This window comes from Semicossyphus pulcher, unplaced genomic scaffold, assembly GCF_022749685.1.
Source record: "Semicossyphus pulcher isolate SPU_LCO1_2020_fin unplaced genomic scaffold, fSemPul1.0.p SCAF_28, whole genome shotgun sequence".
In the NCBI taxonomy this organism is placed as follows: domain Eukaryota; kingdom Metazoa; phylum Chordata; class Actinopteri; order Labriformes; family Labridae; genus Semicossyphus; species Semicossyphus pulcher.
The window spans coordinates 7,290,001-7,308,107 of record NW_027211702.1 but is presented as its reverse complement, the minus strand read 5'-3'; the positions used below and the strand labels follow the sequence as shown (position 1 = coordinate 7,308,107).

The following is an 18,107-nucleotide window of genomic DNA, read 5'->3' as shown; positions in this document are numbered from 1 at the left end:
TGGCGAGAGAAGGGAAAGGAGAGACAGTAAGAGGTCACAGTCAGGGTTAATAATCCTTAAACATGCATCCTTCACTTCTGACCTCATGTTCCTAACGAGTTTATGGTCTCAGTCTCTAGTTTCAAGTCTTCTTCAGCACAGCTTGATGTTCATTCAGTCACTGATGCTCCCATTGAGAGTCAATCAGAGGATAAAGCACAGGATGCTGTAGAGCTTGGCTGCCTTGTGATTAATAAGTTGTTGCCGCAGCAACCAGAAAATGGCTTGTTCAGCTTTCTGTCTGCTTTGAAGCCTGTTTAATGCTCCCCAAAAACAGCATCCCAATTAATATCTAAATCACCACGATTTAAAAAAGCATCTCGTTATCTGGCAAGCTTTTAACTTAGCATCACTTCGGGCAACGGCTTAATGCCAAACATGAGGCTGTGAAAGGCTCGTCCACACACTGATGGGTGCTCTTATCTGCACTGTATGATCAGTACCAAGTTTTAAACTTCCCAGCTGTGCTGTATTTACTGTATACAGACATTATGTTAAGCATCTTCTTGCCTTGTCTTCCAGCGCTGCCAGGTCTCTCTCCAGACCCTCGTGTTTGCGGAGCAGAGCCTGCACACTGGCCAGGTCACGACCAAAGTCATCAGACGCCATGAGCTGCTCCTTCTCCTTGATCCAGCTGATGGTCTCATCCACATCCCTGTTGGTCAAATCAAACACACAGGTCAAAATACCGTTCACTACTAGAACCTCTTAACTTTAACAACAATCAACACTCAATGATAAAAGTCTGTTTACCTGTTGAAGCGCTGCACCTCAGCGGCCCCGAACAGCTTGCCCTGCCTCTGCTGGGCCAGACCCTTCAGGCGCTGCCAGGCCGTGTTCACCTCGTCCTGCTTGCGGACGATGAGCTCGGCCTCGGGATGGGACTCCTGGATCAGCTTAGCCGCCAGCTGGTTCACCTCGTTCACGCGCTCCTCGTGAGCAGCCAGGTCTGTCTGGAACTCCTCAAACTTCTTCTGCAGGAGCTCCACGTGCTCCAGGTCCTGGCCCAGCTCCTCGGAGGTGGCCATGGCCTCCTACAGGTGGAAATGTAAACACCTAGGTCAAGCTTCTTTGCTTTAAAGATACAGAAAACAGCTTATTAATCAAAACATTACGAGGTTTAAATGAGGTTATTTCTCATAATTTTCCTACCTCCAACTGAAGCGGATAAATTGGTCATAATTTGGATTTCTATATTTACCTTCTTTAGCAGCTGCATCCTGTCGTTACTTTAAGCAACTTTTCTTTCCTTGTTACGGGTGAACCTCTTAGCCTTTTATCACCTGACTAACTTAAGCTTGTTTTTCATTCCTTATTTAATTCATTGGCACCTTTAGCCTCGAGGAAGCTTTGTATCTTTCAACTGCAATTATTTTTCCCTTTAAACCAGGACAGCTTTTTTTCCCTACACGAGTCAGACAGATTTTAACCTACATCCCTGAAACAGTAAGAGGCAGGAAATGCTATGAAAAACGGACTTCCTTACACTTTCCTTAAAGATAACAATGTAGAGCTTTGTAGAATCTCTTTCACATACGCCACAATCTGACCTTGTCACTGATCCAGTCCAGGGCATCTTCGCACTCACGCAGGTACTGGACCAGTTTCTGGGCCTGCAGGAGACGCATGCCCTTCTCCTTGGTCCTCAGCAGCAGGAGGTCCCACAGACGATGCAGCTCCTCGAGACGAGTCTGGTGCACAGGAGGAAAGAGAAGAGATTTTCATAACGAGGACAGAGAAAGGAAAGAAGATGAAGTGAAGAACAGGGAAAAGAAAGTAGGGGAAACCCTCTCAGCTTTGACAAAAGACATGATGATCTTAAAGATTTACTCTGAATCTGTTTCTAAAAATATGACCTGGAGCCACAAAGAGCCGCTCCTTTGTGAGCTAACCCATTAAAGTCAGTCCATTTCTTAATGACAGAGTGAGAAGAAGGACAAGCTTGTTGCACAGAGCTGCATCTGGAGGAAGTTTCACGGCACTCAAGAGTCACACGTCGTCAGCGGCAGCCCAACACCTACTTTTATATACTCATCCATATTGAAACTTGTAACTATGGGTCTCTGTTGTGTCCGGTAAGGCGTGTAGGACTGAATCACATGGAGCAGGTTAACAGTAGACAGGACGTGTTCATGACAGAGGGCACGTCAGAGTCATTGTGTGCCTTACTCGTATGGTCTCAGAGGAAAAGTGTCCCTCGCTGATCATCTGGTTTCCAGTGTGGTCCAGTTTGCCGATGGCCCCGGAGTTGGCCTGAACTTCAGCTTCAAAGGCCTGATGTTTCTGCAGCTTACCCTGTGTGGAAGATGTTTTACAAAGAAATTAATATATAAAGAAAATCATGAAAAATGTAGATGACATGGAGCATTTTTTACACCAAATACTGTCCACAGAGAAGCATAAGAACCCCGCTGACGAACCTGCAGGTTGGAGGGGTCTTTGTAGTTCTCATCAGAGGCGATCTGCAGCTTCTCCTGGATCCACTTCTCCAGCTCGTCGGCGTCACGGCGGAAGAACTGAAAGCGGCATGAGTCCTCCAGCTTCTGCCGGCGCATAATCGACAGATCCTTGAAGCGCCGGTAGCGGTCCAGCACCTGCTGCCGGCGCTCCTGGATGTCTTCAGCTGTCTCCAGCACTTTGACCCCTGCGGTGTCCATTCTCTGAAAACACACAGCAGAGACTCATGAGTTAATTTATCACAGCATTAAACTGTTTTCTACTAAATAGGTTTAAACTGCCCCCACGACAGGTCAGCTCTGTGCACAACATGAATCTTAACTTCAGGCCTTAACCTGCTCAGGGCACAAACATTTCGACACAGTATGAATGACTCTGAATAACATTAAGACAAGCTGTCTAGTCTGCACAACAGGATAGCTCCTCCTGCTTTCCCTGAACCCATGAGCTCGTTTCTGATGACGACAGAGCCTCTGGGAGTGAAGGACAACTTTTCAGGCTTTCAGTGTAGCCAGCAGTAAACCCTAAACTTCCCTCGGGATCAATAAAGCATCTATCAGTAAGCGATAAAGCACTTCCAGCTGAGACTTTCTTTTCTGTGTGCTGCATTGTTGACAGTCTGACAACAACTTAAGAAGCGAGTTCAGAGACGACGTCTAAGAACAGATTGTTAGCTGCACTTGCATGCAGATATCTGTTGATGGAGATCAATAAAAAGCTACATCGTCATCAGATGACCGCTGACGGGAGCCGGGATGGCATTATGACCGACTGTGTTCCAGCCCCTTTTCTCTCCACACGGACGTTTTTTCCTGCGAGCAACCAAAGCCTGCTGCTGATACGCGATTGGTCAATACTACTAGGAAAACACACAGAAACAAAACCCTTCTGATACAGAAATCTGGTCCTGCTGCGCCTACAGATTCTGCATTTTTATCCATTCATGTAAAGAGACTGTTTCAGCAGCAGCGCAGGCTTTTCTAAAAGTTAGACTCAACGATTGATAATGCCGACGTCTTGCAACATCTCACTCTGTCACATTCCCTGCTAGCAGTGGTCACCTGTACATGAATGATAATTACAGGGTTCGCTGACCCTGTTGTCTATGCTAGCTATGTGCAGTTAACTTCTGAAATGCTACTCCTGCCTACATGTGCAGAAAGACGGCTATTAATCAACGATTCCCCCGTCCGGTCACCGGTGCCGTCATTAGCCCTACATGAGTTTCTGAGCGAATCAGCGCCTGTGTAGTCAAGTCAGAATTTAGAACGTGATAATAAACAAACACATTTAAACACACACGGTAAATGCAATATAAGCATTATTAATGTGCGCCTATTTACAGCTGTACGTGAGGCGTGGCCAGGATAAGCGGACGGTCATATGATAGGTGTTTTACAGCAGGTAAGTGTGGATGGAGATCGGTTCTGTAATGACGTTAAATGAGTGACGTCATCGGGACTGAGGTAGTTTTCATTAAAACACTGTTTTACAATGATGTTCAGAATTTTGTATCTGTAGAAAATCTCACATAATCATGTTGTTTTATTCTTCCTGATGAGACCACCTCCGCCTCACGCGGTCTCTCAAACGAATATACGAGCATACAAAGCAGAAAAGAGGGTTTGTGTGTCGAGGACCTGAAGTTCTCTTCTACCAGAAACATTTTAACTCAGAGGCAGGACACAAAGAACGAAGACTGTGTCTAAACAACCCCCCAGCCTCTCCCTCTCGCTCTTCCATCCTGTCCCAAGCTGAGCAACCAAAGGGGCCAGCAGCTGAAATAGTAAAATGCCAAAGAGGGGTGGGGGCGGAAATTCCACATGCATGCGAACAGTAACCAGGCTTCACTTCACAAAGGGATCACTGCAGTCAGCTTCTCTGGCCGCTGTGTCTCTGGCAAAGTGTGAGTAATGTGGAGCGAGCGAGCTTTTGGACCTGAACTGGCTTCATATGTAGGAATCAGTTGAGCTGAAGCACTGGGAGAAAAGGCGATGAGAGCTTTACAACAAGAGCAAATATCAGTGGATCTAACTAAGCTGTGACTGTGAAGCTGGGAAAGTTAAATCTTTAGCGTAGATGAGCGCTCGTTAGACGTTAGATATTGATCTGTCTATCCAAACCAAGGTCAACCAAGCCCAGCCTGAGAGCAGGGTGGGGGTCGAGGTGCATTCGGAGTCTGCCAGGCACTAAACAAATGGTTTTTGTTGATGCTGCAGACAGTGAGACACAAAGCGATGGATAGATGCGAGAGAGAGTGCTCGTCCATGTCTGCACTCAATGGGAGGATTAGTGGAGTCAGCAGGGTGAAGCTTTTTACCCAGAGCCAGAGCACAGAGATGCTTTGGTCCCCAGAGACACCATTACCTCTTTCCAGACAAGCAGGCCTCCCTGTGAGCCCCCCCCCCCCCCCCACACACACACACACACACACACACACACACACACACACACACACACACACAAACACACAAACACACAAACACACAAACACACAAACACACAACACACAGCAGTATCACTACTGTACAAGCTGATTAGTGGATGGCTGAAAAAGTGATTGTCCGGGATGTGATCCAGCCCCGCCCCCCCTCCCCCCCCTCCTGACATGTCCCAGTTCACAGAGAGCTTAAATCATCTCAGGGATTTAAACTGACCTCAGCCTCATTCTGATTGCAGCTAACGGGGACAGACTGCTAACTTCATAAGGTTATTGTATTATTTGCATCAGGAGTCATCTCCCTATTAACCCTATGCAAAGGCTGATTTGACGTTTAGCAGCTGGTGAATCGAGGCGAGACAGCAGACGGTGACAGTAAGGTTGACGACTGCTGGAAATTCATTGTTCAGACTGAAACAATCATAAATGCAGCACAGACATCAACAAGGTGCAGCAGTGTGGAAAAAAGGGGGCCGACCTTTCCAAAGCCAAATGAGCCGCCATAAACCAGTCGCATGAATAAACGTAATGAGACAGGCAGTGCAGATTAACAGCTTCAAAAGGGAGAGCACACGTTTGGTTGCTGTGGTCAGCCAAGGTAAACAGGTACATAGTCATAACAGTTTCAGAAATATCATAGTTACACAGCATAGATAAGAGCAGCCAAACCTCACAGCCGGACCGACAAAACAAGCGCTGATAAAGTGCAGCCGGTAGATGAGGTCAGTATCCAGGTGGAGCTGATCAAAGACGACCGGTTACACTGAGCTTATGTCAGAATATACCTGATGATACCATCCGTTTTTATTCCCCACTACATTACTACACCACGCATTACGACAAATTCATACTTTGTAACAGCGACGATCTAACTCGGGTAACACGGTTTAAAAACACACAACGTGTGTGATGTCAGTTTATGACACCTCCGGTCACAAGACGGGACAAACAGGGGGGCGTTCATCGAGTTTGACGAAGGCGACATGAGAGGACGCTCATGTACACCTGTAACTTTGATTACTTTAATGTCACAACACCGATTGTTGATCGGAAAAGTCATCATGTATCTGTTTGTCTGACTGATAACTTAAAATGAGAATAGAAGACCAAGAATTTCTATTTACCGCCAGTCATATTAAAGGGACTGATTCAATTAGAAGCTTAAATCTATTATTTATTTTAGTTAAAATTCATATTTCCTATATTTTTTTATTTTTTCATGTTGCCTATTGTTTGACATGGACACAGACTTGCTGTATGTGGAGCGATTTAGATCCAGTTTGTGTAATAACTTGGGCTGAACCGAACTGAGAATTTGGCAGTCGAATTTTATTTTTAGGTTTGATAAAAAGACTTTTGTTCATTGCTTTTCCCCCCAAAAACAAACTCAAATATCAGCCGTCTTGAGTCTCATGTGTTACCTGTACCTGCTCCTGCTCCTGCTCCCGGCTGTGGGAGCTTTCTTACAGTTTCAGGTCATGTCAGTGTTGTTTTAACCACATCGTTTAACTGAATAAAGACTTTTGAATCATCAGATGTCTGGATTTTAGGTTACCAGAGACACACGCTGAGCTGAAGTCAGAGCGTCATAGAGCCCCAGATTTTTGCTTCATGAGTCTTTGCAGGTTTTAATCGAGGGGTCCGTTTGTTCTACAGAGGAGGCCTCAGAGGATAATTCAGCTCCTGGTAAAAAAACACAACCTCTCGATGAACACTGAGGATTTTCTCCTGCATTGCTTTGAGCACAATGACGCAGCTACAAACCAACAACGCAGAAATCTGACAAACAAAATGCAAGTCGATTTAAATCCTCGACGTCTGGTCGGCAGCTTTACACGTGAAAACACGTCAGCATTAGAGCAGTGTTCCTCGCTGCTCTCTGACGCCTCTAAAAACAGCCCTGCTACTGCTGATTGCACTCCCTACATGTTCTATCAGCAGATAACAGCTTTCCCTCTCTTTACCTCTCTGCTGCTCTGAGGGGGTTTCAGCTCTCTGCAGCAAACACCCACACACACACTGATATCAGTGGGCTGTACTGTCAGCTTCTATCCCACTGAAGGCTGTACTCATACAACACGTACTCCCTTTCTGTCAGGCACATTAAAAATGTAATGCTGGGTGGGAACTCTGAACTCTGCCAGCTGCATGTGACTCTAACAGTCTTCCTCCCTCCAAAGTCCAACTTCTATCCACTTTAAGAGGCACAGAGAAGCAAAGATAGTTTCACTATGACACCTTCATCTGTTGGGGAGTGATACTGAAAAGGTGGCTGAGAACATGAAGGAATAAATGTTCTATGTTCTGTGAGGAAGGATATTAGGACTGTTCTCCTTTTAAAGCCAGATACAGTCTGAAGCTGTCAGCTATCGAACAGCCTCAACAACAGCTGTGTGCCAGAATGACATCTACCAGTGACATACAGTTCAAAGCAAAGTGGGCAGTGGAAATACATCATGCTGTCATACCAGTTTCATTGCAATGGCATGATTACTCTTGCTGGTGAATGCAACTGAAAAAACAATAAAATATGTTGCATGAATTTACAGAAAGCCATAAAAAGGCTTTAAATTCTCGCAGGTTGTAATCTCATAAAGTTTGCGCTGCTGTTTCTGCGTTTCTGTTCCAGGAAACCAGAAATGATCCATCAAGAGACCCGATTTAATCTCTTCTCTGTTTACTCTCTAAATATTTTGCTAATCACATTCATTTGTTACTTGTCAGAATAATCTGCATTAATTGTGTAAATAAAAAAGTCAGGTTGGGCTTCTATAGGGCAGGACTGCAACATGATCTCTCTATTTTGCTTTTGTTCATCTTTGCATCAAAATGAGTTTTATCATTTATTAAATCATGATGATGTGACATTTGTTTGGCTCTGGAGGAAACAAACATGCGTCTGACATCTGGAGATGAAGATGTGTAGGTCAGGCCACCTCTGCAGAAATACAGTTGTGCTGTTTGTCACATTTAACCTTCATTAAAAAAATGCAGCCTCTGTAATTTGGAAATTGCACTCGGCCAGATTGAGATCTCGATAATGCATCCATTAACTGTGCAGCACTAGAATCCATTTTTCAAATTATGTGTGCTACAAATGGAGACTCTCTAAGAGCCCCTGCACAGGAGGATATTTTTAGAGGCACTGTGTGCAGTAGATCCTGTTCTGCCTCGTAGTGCTGAGAGAAATCTACCAGGAGATAAGGAACATAAGTGCGTAGGTGGATGAGCAGAGAGGCTAATGGTTATCAATATAGACCATTAAAATGATTGCTCACATACTACATGGAAAAAGCTTTAAAGAAGAACTGTGTTTGTTTAGAAGGACATTTAAACCTGTACAACTGACTGACAAAAGCTGCTTCACTGATCCGAAACGTCCCTCGGGGTATAGCAAGGCTAAATCAACAGATTACAACGACCTTCCCAAAATCCTCTGTTATCATGAGAGGTCCAGAGAAGAAGTGGATGAAGTCATTTATTTAGCAACTCCCAGTTTCTATGGTGAACCATCTGTAAATATGAACAGGGGTCACACTGAATGACGCCATCCTGGGAGGATGGAGGCTGAAGGAATTTGCAGGAAATGGGAGAGTCTCATGACACAATGTGAGACAGGACGATGACGATTATATAACTGCAACAATGCGGCTTTTCCTTTTCCTCAAACTCAACTTTCTACGACCTGCAGGTTCGATGAGGAGTGACTCAATCTGGCAGACTCGCGTAAAGAATTTCAGGTCGATATATAGTGCACAAGCAAAAAGTGCCAATAGCTGAAGCATGCTGTCGCATTTCTTTAACCACAAACAGACATTACATCGCTCTCTTCAAACACACAAGACTCCATTTACAAAAACAGTAGTTTTACCTTGCTGAACACAGGAGTCGTTGGTCTGCTGCTGCCTTGATCTGTTTGTTTGTTTGTGTTACTATTTGACTCTTTTAATGACAACAAACATTTTATTTGTCTTTTGGATCCAACACAGTGTTTGTGTAACGGAACATGACAAAAACAAACTAGCCATTGTAGGCAGCGGTAGGCCAACAACTCCTATGTTCTGTGAGGTTAAATTACTGTTTTTATGAATGGAGTCTGGTGTGTGTGCAGAGAGCGATGTAACGTCTGTGTGTGGTTAAAACAATCCTCTTCCTCTGTAACAAAAAGGTCTATCTCTGTAGGGATCCTTTCTGTCATGTTGTCACACACTTAGAATAACAACCTGAGCCTGTCAGTGGAAACAACAAGAACTTTTAGTGGACGACCTTTGACCCATCCAGGATTATGTTGCAGCCATTACAGCCTGTTTCACTGCTGCAGGATGAAACAATCCTACAAACATACTACAATCTCTCTTTAACTAAATTACATACCTTAAATTGAAATTAGATAAATATATTATACAAGAAAAGGGTTCTAAAAAAGCACACCAATCGAGCGTAGCCCTGACAGACACAATGCATTCATATTTGCTGAGTCTTGCGTGCGACATCCAACAGAAGCTCCTGCCCAGTCAGTTAAACCAGCATTTCACTCTCCAGTCCTATTAGCCTGATAACTAGCATAACATACGCAAACTAACCTCGCTGTTTTCTGAAGGACTGAACACAGTCCGACTTTGAAAGACATGATTTAGGTTTATCAGTACCTTGCTTTTTTAATGAAGATATCACACCAACCAAAGACATGCAGAAAATTAACCAATGTCCTTTTCTGCTCCGGGTGTGTGAGGAAAGAGTTATTCACAGATAAACCAGGATAGGACACACACAAAGGCATGCATAGTTCAAATCACAAGCAGCTTACCCAATCCTGTAATGTCAAACAATCCATTTTCAAACAGACAGATCTGAGATGAGAGTTGAAAGAAAACAACAAGTGCAAAACCAAAAGAATACACACTTCAGATTTTCTTCTGGTGCCTATCCTCTGATTTTCTTGTTGGCTACATCAGAGGTGAAGTCAGAGTCTGCAGCAGCGTCCCTACATCTGTCCTTAACACTTTAATAATGTCTGAAAAAGCAACATCTCATCTCCTACGCAGCTCCGGCAGACGCATTGCACCTGCAGTGACTCGGCTGTACAAAGGAGCAAGCCAAGATGTAGCCCAGCCCATGCGTCTGTCTCTGCTCTGAACCTCCTACCCCTCCCTCCAGCTCTCTGCCATCACCCTTTACTCAGCAAAACAATCCCCACTGCCCCTCACCGCTCTAGAATATTCCTTCCTATACAATCCAAAAGACACACAGGAACACGCAGAAGCACACAGAGAGACGCACAGATGTTACCTTGAGTTTGGGTTTAGTAAAGGTCGACATGCTGCGTAGGCTAATCTGTGTAAAGGCATAACATCATTCGCAGAAATCAGTAGGAAGCAATCAGCAGTTAGTAGTCAGAATAAGCTGAACTGTATATTTGAGATGGAAACAAGTTAAATCTTTCACAAAAACAGTTTCAGAATGTCTGAAAGTAGTTCAGACCAGCAGCAGAATGACAATGAGTTAGCAGGCTGTTCTGTATTTGCAGGCCCGACACCGAACCTGACAGCCCTGGAGACACGCAGGCCTAATTTCTATTCAGGTCATGGTCAATTTGTAGGCTGATCAGGTTCAGAGGAAGTTTGGAGAACAGAAATATGTAGGTCTTAATTTACCAAAGCCGTGTTAAAACTCAGTAAGTTATTGATATAACTAAACAGCGAAGCAAAGAGGCGGACGATAAATGGCTGCAGAGCTGAGCGCGCAGAAAAGACCAACCCCACCCTGCCTGAATGGCTTTCTAATGCTATTATCACATATGTGATGCAGAATGTACTGTACTAAATGCTCTGTGTGATAAATCTACTTTGCATTGCACACATTGGCTGGAACCACAACTACTTCATGTTCACTTCCTGTTGCTCGAGTCCTGCTACTCATCCAAGTAATGGACGAGCAAAGTTTGTTGAGAAAAGACAAAGTCCTGCAGCTCCAAGACAAACATTTCTAAACAATCAGGCCGTCTGTGTTTTATGTAGCATGAAGACAAATAAAGTATGTATATGACGTGTTTATGTGATGATTGCAGGACAATCCAATTAAACTGAGGCAGCGTAGAGGGCTGTGCAATTTGCTCTGGGAATACTCAACCTGACAAGTATTTTAGGCATTGCAGCTCAGAGACCTGTCACATTTGCTACATGCTTCTGTAACACAGAGATTTCAGGTCAGGCTGAAGCGCTTTATTTTACTGTGTAGAAGTCAAGCAGAGTCTCGTATGGCTGGTCAACATCAGCGATTCTCCTGATGGGAAAACTGGAGGATGAGGAAACACATCATCCAGGAGTTCACTTCAAATGCTGCCAAACAACAGCTGCAGTTACATGTAGACTTTGTTTTCATTCTGATTGATGATTTTGGGTCCATTTATTGTCGACATGGTCCATTATCTTCGAGCATACACGTCAAGATGCAGAGCGCAGACAGAACGCAGCCAAGAGGTTCAGTTAAATTCTTTACATGGAGCGATCTCTGAGTGATGAGTGTATTAAAAAAGTTTATCCTGTTTGGACATTTAAATAGATTATAATGGGAGTCTTAGGCCCCAGGTTAATATAACTGATTCATGCATAATATGTGATTTTGTCTAATCAAATGACTCATGACTGCAGATGCCAGATTCTGTTCATGCAATATTAAACCTGATGGTAATGAAAACTGAGCACTTTTATACTTCACTGAGCTTGAGGAGTTTTAATTGATTAACATCTAAATCAATAAAACTCTCCAATTTCTCCTCGCTGCCATTTTACATTTGGCTTGCAGGGAGGGGGGTTCCTACAGCTGAGAAGGCAGTGACAGCATAGCAACACACACAAAAAGATCTAAAGATGCAACCATAATCACATGGGGGTGGATGAATGGATACATAAGTGCAACTGTCTATGTCAGTCAAATGGCAGAACTGCTTTAAAAGCGTCTTAACGTCACAACCAAACAAAACATGCAACATTAAATATTACAATATAAAAGCTGGAACATTTATACTATACACACAACACATTCCACTCTTGCTTCTGTACCAAACCTTTCAGTAGGTTTTCCTATTCTACTGTTAAACATACACTAGTTCCTTGAACCCTACTGTGGCATCTTACATGGTTAACATGGTTACTAATGTGATTCTCAGAGGTTACAATGGTGCTCCTTGAAGTCTAACCCTAACATTACTGAATTACTCTCTTGTAGGCTGTATCCTGTAGCTCTCCATTTAAATTCCTCTGAAGCGTGGGGGGCAGTTAGTTGGTATGTGAAGAACTTGGCACCACCCTGACAACAGCCACATGCTGGACAGTCAGACTGTAGAGGTGTGAGATAACACCTTCATGTTATAACAAATTCAACTGCTTTTACTGTCCAGAATCTTCATTAAGCAAACGATACAACATTATCTTTATGTAAAGTATATTCTGTCAATGTCTACTGGAAATAACAGGAAGTCTAAGAGCAGATCCATCCATCAGATAACATGTGTAAATTATTAACCATGACACTGCCCACGTTTAAATAAATGCAGTGTAATAAGAGGACTGACAGCTGAGGCCATCTGCCCCAAAGCTATTCCACTGCACTGGGCGGCTCCCCTTCAACCATGGCCGACATATGTAGCCTCCAACATCACTGTTAACATCCGTAAAACAATGTTATTTCATTCATTTATTAAAAACGCACAATATGCAAACACTAAGGGAAACCCTTTATATGTAAATACAGTTTGATAACTGCGTATTTATTGCGTTGTAAGCTAGCGTTAGCGGACAAGCTAGCAGATAGCATCTCATGATAAACCTCTGGGTTATGTTCACTGACACTTGACTAAACAAGCAAAAGCATAACGTTGCGCTCTAATAACATCATAATGTAAGCTGATGTTACAAATACAGGCTTTAACGTAAAATCAACCATTTTCGAGTAAAACGCAGGTCAAAGCAAACTAATGCCTTTGGGGGAGGCACATTTAACATTTACATTAATTTATAACCCTCAGACGTCTTAAGAGCCAAACTGACAAGCCTCGCCTGCCGTTATTTTACCTTCTCCACTGTAAATATCATTCAACAAAAGGGACTGCTTGCAGCTAGCTTTGCTAACGATAGCCACCAAGCTAGCGAATCCGGGGCAGCCAAAGAGCTTTCATTGAATTAACAGAACAGCTTGGAAAGCAAAGCACGAGCTTCATTGTGCAACTACTCAGTTAAAAATGGACAATATATTTAAAATACATGTATTTTTCATACCTCGGTTTGTTTTTAATGAAGCGTAAGAACTGGAGGTTGTCCAGGCGGATCGACGACGAAGGGCGAGTGGCTGCTCTGGGATGGCTGGTATTTTTTTTACGAAATGTGACGTAATTTTCTGCAGCTGTACGGAAAGAACCGATTATAACCGGAGGCACCCGAATGTCTGTGTGCGCATCAATCTAATACAAAATGTGTTACTACTTAATTCTTCCTTCATTTATATCTTATTTTTTTATTGTGGATTAATCCGTCTATATTTTTCTCTATTAGCTGACATGTTGTTTTAATGCACGAAAATGTGAAATGTGATTTTTATCTTTAAGTATAAACCTTTTTGCACATTTCATTAGACAACTAAAATCGTCTAATTGAATTAGTGTTGCAGCTCTCCCCTTTTACACATGCTTCTGTTTGGCAGTAAAAGTGGCTGCAGCACAAACCAGCCAATAATAGTAGACTGCATGATCCAAACTTTAAAATACTGACACATACTTCTTTTCCCACTAAAGGAATTGAATTTGTTGGACAAATAGTAGATGACGGAGGAGAGAAAGAGCTGCTGTTCATGCAGTTAGTCAAGCATAATAAAAATACAGCAGTGTACCATCTCTGCAGACTCTTGGATTCAGAAAGCACTGTGCTCTCGACCGTTATTTCAGACCTTACATAATCTCTCTTTAACTATGAGGAAGTTCATTTAGACGCCTCTCTATCAGCTGACTGCCACAAGGACCCATCAGACAAGAGACCTTATGTTCAGGGCGGGTTTTTCAATCCATAACTACCCTGACTGTAAACTAAAACTGTACATTCTCAAAACAAGTCACAACTCACTCCCATGAAATTAAAGGGAGGATTCATTGGGCAGTTATGATACTTGTGTGATTTTCTGATTGAGTTAAGTTAATTTGGATGGCAAACAAATGACAACAGGTGAACAAACTCAGACTGTTACATTCGTAATCCTCTTTGTTTCACTATTTGAGATTTATTTGACCACAAAATGCACATTTCCTGTTGCTGAAAGCTAATAACTCTTTGATTTATGTTATTTCTGTGGGAGGAAGCCGAGTACCCGGAGGGAACCCACGCATGCACGGGGAGAACATGCAGACTCCACACAGAAAGGCCCACTGCGTCTGAACCGGGATTCAAACCAGGAACTTTCTAGCTGCCACTGTGCAACCCTAACCTAAAATAATAAATGTAATAATAATAATAATAAAAAGGTTCAAAATAAGTGTTAATAAAACATCACTAAAAATCTTCAGTCAGCTTAACTCAGTTGTAAAAACAGTGTTGTTTTATTGCCACTTTAAAAGTCGTCCATAGCTGATATGAATGACTCAGTCTTTAAACACATTCTATGAAACAGTTCTGAAAAGAAAAACAAGCAACAACTATTGATCAGACTAATGTATGATCTGAAACTGTGAACCTGAAGCACAGATCTGACACATCGTCTTGTGATAGCACCAATGAGTTCGCTCCCTACAGTCACAGAGCAGAGACACTTCGAGCACACGTGTCATAGATGGCTTTGGCTCCAGGGATGCGTACATGAAAAAAGAAACATATTCATAGTTTAATTAATTGCAGCACAAATACAGTACGTAGGCTGATCATTCTGGCAAACATATTCCTTTTTATGAAAGGAAAAAATAAAATAAAAATAAAAATAAAATTAGCGTTTTCAGTTGTTTTTGGCGTCCAGACATATATCTGTGAACATTGGATCTGTAAAGGCACAATGAAAACAACACCTTTTTAAATAACTGTGTTCGGTGTGTTTCGTCCTGCATATCCTTTGTCAGTGTTGTTCTTTACTGTGAAGCCTTCACCTCCTCTCTGTACTTTGTTAACTCATAATGATGGTTTAAAGTACAACAGGGCGTAAAATTGCTCTTAGTGAATTAAAGTGTCTGCTGAAATCTGCAGCGGTAATGTGTTTAGAGTGAATTTGGAAGTGACCATCAGTCTTGTCTAAGAGAGGAGAGTTTGCATCCCAGACTGTAGATAAGAAGTGGACGCAGCGTCTGGGTCTCTAAAGTGATGCCAATGCAGAAGTCTATGAGAACATGCTCCTCCTCCTCTCCTGATGTATTCCCTCAGTAAACATGTTCCTAATGAGTTTATGGTCTCAGTCTCTAGTTTCACGTCTTCTTCAACACAGCATGATGTTCATGAGGTCACTGATGCTCCCATTGAGAGTCACACAGACCAGGTAGAGAGGAGGGTTTAGGGCGGGGCTACCTGTGATTGACAGGTTGCTAACACAGCAACAAGAATACATCTTGTTCAGCACCTGGTTTTACTAAAAGACACTGAAAGTTTAACTGTTCATTTTTCAATAAGAACATTTTCTTTAGGGTCAAATTAGCATTTGAAGTGATCTCAAAGACCCTGTGAAATACGGATGAAACTTGCTAACCGAACGTTAGCTGATCCGTTAGCATTCCCTCGCTCGTCTCCAGTTCCACCCTCTCGTCCAAATATGGTCACTTCTGGCTCCAAAAAGAAAGATGCTGTCGGCCACAGTGCCAAACTCCAGACTTTAAAACAGTAGGTGGCTATGTCCACTCTTTCTATACAGGCTATGTGTTTTAAAGATGTCAAACTAGTCTGATCAGTCGAATGCATCGGTTGGTGACTGCCATCAGTGTGTATTAGTGTTACAGTGTTTTTAATACTACCACTGGAAGTCTCCAGATATACTTTAAAATGATACGTTTAAGGACTTTAATATGAGGAAGGATCTCTGCTTATGTTCAAGTCTTTCAATAAGATTGTTTATGTATTAAATCTTTACAGTAACAACAGATGCATCTTCTCTTCATCCGGCTGGTTCAGAGTGATCACAGTAACAGGCTCTGCACAGTCCACAGTACTGCTTTGTGACGTGTGCATGTAATAACAGTCTCACAGTCTCAGATGGGTGAGGGAGCTCGCAGTGAGCTGCTGAGGGCGATGTCTCCAAACACATTTGCATAGGAGGCTTTGAGGAACTGGACGTAGTTCTGCAGGCTTCGGTTGGTGCTGTCGGACTGCTCCAGTCGATCCTTCACGTCCTGTACTCTGCTCTGGTACCGCCGCTCCACCTGTGTATCATAAACACACCTTACACACACCTAGTGGAAGAGCTAAACATACAGATTAAAACCAACCTATCACAGGAGGTCTTACCTCCTCTTTGCTGCGCTGCAGTTGGTTGATCTCTGAGGTCGTCCGGCTCAGTTGGGTCTCTAAATCCAGGATCTTGGACTGAGTTGAGCGCTCTTTGGTGGCAGCTCGTTCTCTGGTCTCTGACATCTGGAGATAAATGTAACATAGCGGACTTAATTAATGTGCAACAACTGATATGTCGCCAAGTCCCTAACCACATGCACTGTAAGACACAAACATGCTTATAATTACACACAGCGAACACGCCCCAAGCTGTACAAGAGGATGGGTGTAACACTTACATGAAGCACTGTGTGAGCTCAAGCAGGAAGAGAAGCTTCATGCCTCATTCACTCACATCACTCTCTCTTCCTGCTTCTGGGGGACTCGACCCTTTCAGTTTAATTAAGCAACAGTTTCCATCTCCAAACATCTTTCTGCCGTCATTTTGCTCTGGTGTCCAGCTTGAATAACGATTCCCTTGAACATTCTGAAAGTACGGTTTCTACCGTTTGGTGGGTGTCAGAGGTTTTACCCAGACAGAAGGGACACGTATATTAACACAGTCTGTGAGCTTGTATTACACAACATACATGACGACATGTTTTAAGTCACACATCTGATGTTTAAAGACGAACACACCCCTGTTCTCCTCTTCTCTCCAGCTGACCTGTTAGTGCCGACTGCTCCAACCCTCCTCTGTCCCATTCAACTGATTTCATCGGGTTTGAGAAGTCCAAACCACATCACACCCAGCATCCTTCCACCACCACCAGTGACTCCATCGCTGAATCTGCTGCACTTCTCTTGGCTACACTACCCCCCTTAAAAAAATGAAGTGCTGAGACCCAAACAGTGCTGCATTAAAAAGGTGCTCATGTTTAACAGTCCTCCATGCTTCTGCAAAATAACCTCTGTGTCTGCATCCCTTTGTCAGTGATTAAGACGTCTAACTGAAATATTTTCTGCTAATAAAAACTACACTGTTCTTCCGATGATGAGCTGTCAGTTTCAGACCTGTTGGCGAGCATCTTCCAGAGCCTCCTCCAGCTTTCGGCTCAGCAGCGAACACTCCCGTGTCTTTTCTTCCAGGCGGTGCTGGTTGCTGTGGATGGTGTCTTCACGTTTGGCAACGACCGCCAGCAGGTCGCTGTTCTGACTGCCAGCCTCCTCCAGCTTCCTGCAGGACGACAACAACACCAGGAACAGTTAGAATAAACAGTAAACAAGTGTTCTGACTCATTTTGTTAAGATGGTGATGCTACCAACACTCACAATGATCAGCACCCAAAACTAAATACATTATTTAGACTAGCTGTGACTTAAAATGTTACGTTATCACATCTGATGTCCTTCAACAATGTTGTTCTATAAATCCACTCCAAACGGAGCTCAAGTTATCGTCTCAGTGAATCCACTGGCTTCATGTCAACATGATACTTCCTGTATTCATCCCTCCAAGCCGCTAAATTAGGCAAACTGTAGTTCCAAAACCGAAGCCCCCTTTCACACATGCACTCTGACAGTTTCCAGAAAATTTCAAGACAGTCTGCCCCCGACACTCTCCAAAGTTGCCCTTTCACACACACGTCCATCACAGCGGGAGACTTTCCCAGGCGAGGGGCAGAGGGTCTCATGAGGCTGCACATGACATAAAAAGTACACTGCAGCTACAGCTGGCGAACAGTTTCAGCGTCGGCCCTCACAGCCAGAAGCTCCTGAATCTCCTC

The 18,107-nt window shown here is 43.3% G+C and overlaps 2 protein-coding genes across 4 annotated transcripts in view; both read right to left on the bottom strand.

The window, feature by feature from the left end:
- sptan1 (spectrin alpha, non-erythrocytic 1) overlaps positions 1-13,290 on the bottom strand; it is a 33,693-nt gene extending 20,403 nt beyond the window's left edge. For all 3 annotated transcript variants that reach the window (XM_069677197.1, XM_069677199.1, XM_069677200.1), the window contains exons 1-6: positions 13,213-13,290; positions 2,460-2,699; positions 2,209-2,334; positions 1,590-1,730; positions 793-1,073; positions 550-694 (exon numbers count right to left, since the gene is read on the bottom strand). In XM_069677197.1, coding sequence (XP_069533298.1) covers positions 550-694; positions 793-1,073; positions 1,590-1,730; positions 2,209-2,334; positions 2,460-2,696 — 930 coding nt within the window. In that variant the 5' untranslated portion in view covers positions 2,697-2,699; positions 13,213-13,290. The remainder of the gene's footprint in view (positions 1-549; positions 695-792; positions 1,074-1,589; positions 1,731-2,208; positions 2,335-2,459; positions 2,700-13,212) is intronic.
- A 2,389-nt stretch (positions 13,291-15,679) lies between these two features.
- The window catches only part of odf2a (outer dense fiber of sperm tails 2a), a 12,970-nt gene continuing 10,542 nt past the window's right edge, over positions 15,680-18,107 (bottom strand). The window contains exons 17-19 of the mRNA XM_069677177.1: positions 17,395-17,557; positions 16,399-16,524; positions 15,680-16,313 (exon numbers count right to left, since the gene is read on the bottom strand). Of these exons, the coding sequence (XP_069533278.1) occupies positions 16,143-16,313; positions 16,399-16,524; positions 17,395-17,557 (460 nt within the window). The 3' untranslated portion in view covers positions 15,680-16,142. The remainder of the gene's footprint in view (positions 16,314-16,398; positions 16,525-17,394; positions 17,558-18,107) is intronic.